The sequence below is a fragment of the Arachis duranensis genome, unplaced genomic scaffold (genome assembly GCF_000817695.3).
Source record: "Arachis duranensis cultivar V14167 unplaced genomic scaffold, aradu.V14167.gnm2.J7QH unplaced_Scaffold_44922, whole genome shotgun sequence".
Lineage (NCBI taxonomy): Eukaryota > Viridiplantae > Streptophyta > Magnoliopsida > Fabales > Fabaceae > Arachis > Arachis duranensis.
This window is the reverse complement of record NW_026264930.1, coordinates 26,397-30,034: the sequence shown is the minus strand read 5'-3', so window position 1 is coordinate 30,034 and position 3,638 is coordinate 26,397. Positions and strand designations below refer to the sequence as shown.

General features: G+C 42.4%; 1 protein-coding gene across 1 annotated transcript; it reads right to left on the bottom strand.

Annotated features, from left to right (window-relative positions):
• Positions 1-1,401: 1,401 nt before the first annotated feature.
• On the bottom strand, positions 1,402-2,841 carry LOC107472307 (uncharacterized). The gene has a single exon (XM_016091840.2). The coding sequence runs from the start codon at positions 2,839-2,841 to the stop codon at positions 1,402-1,404; it is 1,440 nt and encodes a 479-aa protein (XP_015947326.2).
• Between the last annotated feature and the right edge of the window lie 797 nt (positions 2,842-3,638).

Here is a 3,638-nt window from a genome sequence, read left to right as displayed (position 1 = left end):
CATCAGAAATGAGTTGGATTGGGCCCACATGGCTCCTAAAACCGCTGGGGACGATTTCATTAAAGTGGGCCACGGACAGAATCGGCACGTGCGCGCCCCTGAACGCGAAGCAACATATGGCAAAATTTATATCATTTCGAAGCCCCGGATGTTAGCTTTCCAACCCAACTGGAACCGCATCATTTGGACCTCTGTAGCTCAAGTTATGGTCAATTAAGTGCAAAGAGGTCAGGCTTGACAGCTTTTTGGTTCCATCATTTCTTCATGAGTTCTCCAACTTTACATGCTTTTTCTTCATTCCCTTGATCCAATCTTTGCCTCCTAAATCTGAAATCACTTAGCAAACATATCAAGGCATCTAATGGAATCAAGGAGAATTAGATTTAGCTATTTTAAGTCCTAAAAAGCATGTTTTCACTCTTAAGCACAATTAAAGGAGAATATACAAAACCATGCTATTTCATTGAATAAATGTGGGTAAAAGGTGATAAAATTCCCTAAATTCAATACAAGATAAACCCTACAAATGGGGTTTGTCAACCACACCGAAATAAAGAGTGGTTCTCCGGTGGATGCTTCATTGCTTCCTCTAGGCTAAAGCTTACAATTCTCCCATCTATTTCAAATGAGTAGTTCCCCGAGTAGGCATCAAGTTTAAATCTAGAGGTTCTCAAGAATGGCCTTCCAAGTAAGATGGACGATGCTCTCTCGGTTTCGCTTGATGGCATTTCGAGGACATAGAAGTCAATCGGAAACACCAACCCTTTTATATTCACCAATACATCTTCCGCAACACCCGCCACGGTTATTATGCTTTTATCCGCTAAGACAAATCTTGCCGTCGACCTTTTTAGTGGTGGTAAGTTCAATACCCGGTAGACGGATAGTGGCATGATGCTAACACATGCTCCAAGGTCGCACATACAATCTCTAAATTGAACTCCATTGACTGTGCAAGTGACCATACAAGGACCCGGATCATCACACTTCTCGGGTAGCGTTCCCATTAAAGCGGAAATGGAACTTCCCAATGGAATGGTTTCCAATTCAAGAATTCTGTCCTTATGTATGCATAAGTCTTTGAGAAATTTAGCATATCTAGGAACTTGATTGATGGCATCAAAGAGGGGGATGGTTACCTCAACTTTCTTGAACACTTCCACCATTTTAGGGTCGAGTTCTATGCGCTTTTTAGCTTTCTTCGCAAGTGTTGGGAATGGAAGTGGTTGAGCAACTTCTTCTTCCAAGGTTCTTTTGGCCTTGGTTGTCTCCCCGGCAACGGCGCCATTTTGACAAATGAATTTTTGTTGGTATAGAATTTATCAAGTGATCAATCGTAGTATAGTATAAACCAACGCGAAATCCATCATCAAACAAATCTACAATCTATGTCCGAGAGTATTAATCTCCCGAGTCGTTCTCCCTTGTTGGTTGGACTTCATCCTCAACTGTGGCTTGTGGTGTCTCCTCTTCCACTACTTCTTCTATGTCTATCCTCTCCTCTTCTTGGACGGTTGTGATAAGGCTTGAATCCTTCGCTTCCTTCCTTTTTAGTTGCGTACCGGACCTAAGGGTGATGGCATTGATGCCCCCTTTTGGATTTGGTTGAGGTTGAGAGGGAATGACACTTTGGATTGGGGGTTGAGGAGTAGAAGTTGATGGTGTATCCATGCGTGCAAGAAGAGCTTGTAGTGTAGAGGTGAGGCCGGTGAGGCCGGAAGCAAGTGTGTTTTGTAGTTCCTTTTGACCTTGGATAATGGTTCGAAGTGTTTCATCTTGATTGTTCCCTTGTTGATGGTTGTCTCTCCAATTTTGATTATTGTATCCACTTCCTTGGTTGTGGCTTCCTCCTCCTTGATAAGAGTACCCTTGGTTAGGATTACCGCCTTGGTAGTACCCTTGATTGGGGCGGTCATAGAAATTGTGGGTAGCCGCCAAGGTATTGTCTTCTTGAAGGCTTGGGCACTCATCCGTGTAGTGAGAGTAGCAAGAGTAAATGCCACATACTCTTTGAGGGACCAATTGTTGGTTGTGTTGTTGAGGTGGTGGAGGGTGTTGTTGGTATGATTGAGGTTGTGATTGTTGTTGGTTCAATTGGAGTTGTTTCAAGATGGATGTCATCTCATTCAAGGATTGAGTTAGAGCGGTGGTTTCACTACTAGTTGATATCTCATTCACGGTCCTTGAACGATTGACTCTTCGCCTCATATGTTGATTGGATTCGGCCAAGTCAATAATAAGTTGCCATGCCTCCTCCGCGGTTTTATATTTGGACAAAGAACCATTGCTAGAAGTGTCCAAGAGAGTTCTATCTTGCTCTCGCATCCCTTGACATATGTATCCAAGCAATACTTGAGTGTCGAGCATGTGATTGGGGCATGCATCTAGTAGCTTACGGAACCGTTCCCAATACTCATAGAGTGGTTCCGTCTTACCTTGCACAATACAAGACATTTCCTTCCTTAACCTATCCATCTTCTCCGGAGGTAGGAATTTATCCAAGAATCCCCTTCTAAGTAAGTCCCAATCGGAGGTAACTTCACTAGAGAGGGTGTAGAACCATTCTTTAGCTTTGTCCTCAAGAGAGAAAGGGAAAGCAAACAACCATATAGCAACTTCATCGGACCCTTCCCGTCTAGTAGTTGAACATATGTGATGGAAGTCCTTGAGATGTCGAATAGGATCTTGTGCGGGAAGCCCATGAAACTTAGGTAGGAGGTTGATCAAAGCGGTCTTCAATTCAAAGTTAGCATTCAAGTTGGGGTGAGTTACGTGAAGGGGTTGAAGGACATAATCCGGTGCACCCGCTTCCTTGATGGTAACTCTCCTCGGAGCGTCCATGGTATTAGTACCTAGAACAAAAGAAGATTTGTTAGTGAGATTGATGGAAGTAGGATTAATGCTTTCGTTGAGTGACGGTTCAATGTTCACTTTTAGTAAGGTGGTTGAGGTGGTGAAAACCTCTTCCCCTTTTCCAAACTTAAGCCGCCTCCGAGCTTGTCTAATATGAAACAAAGTTCGTTCTATTTCCGGATCAAAAGGGACTAAGCTCGGATTCGATTGTGAACGCGTCATGCAATGAAGGGAAAATGAAATTCATTGTGCGTCATGCAATGAAGGGGAAATGGAATTCATTGTAATGAATGAGGGGTTAGTCACTTGAATTATTCACAATGGAATGCAACTATGTACATCTATACATGCTCACTTCAAACAATAACATGGCACATAAAGCAAATTCCCCGGCAACGGCGCCATTTTGACAAATGGATTTTTGTTGGTGTAGAATTTATCAAGTGATCAATCGTAGTATAGTCTAAACCAACGCGAAATCCATCATCAAACAAATCTACAATCTATGTCCGAGAGTATTAATCTCCCGAGTCGTTCTCCCTTGGAATTGCCAAAGTATGCATCTTATCGATTTAGCAAGCTTTGTTGAGTTCTTTGAAGATTTTAGCAAGTAATGAGAAACAAACAATCAATTATCAAAGGGACTTGACTTAGGGTTGGCATTGGAAGTTTTATCCTCATAGCTCATTCAATGTTGACAACTAGTAGGCTTTGCTTCATTTAGTTATCCCCTAAGTGTAGAGGAAAATCAAATGGAAACAATCAACTTGAATCACAAGTCCTAG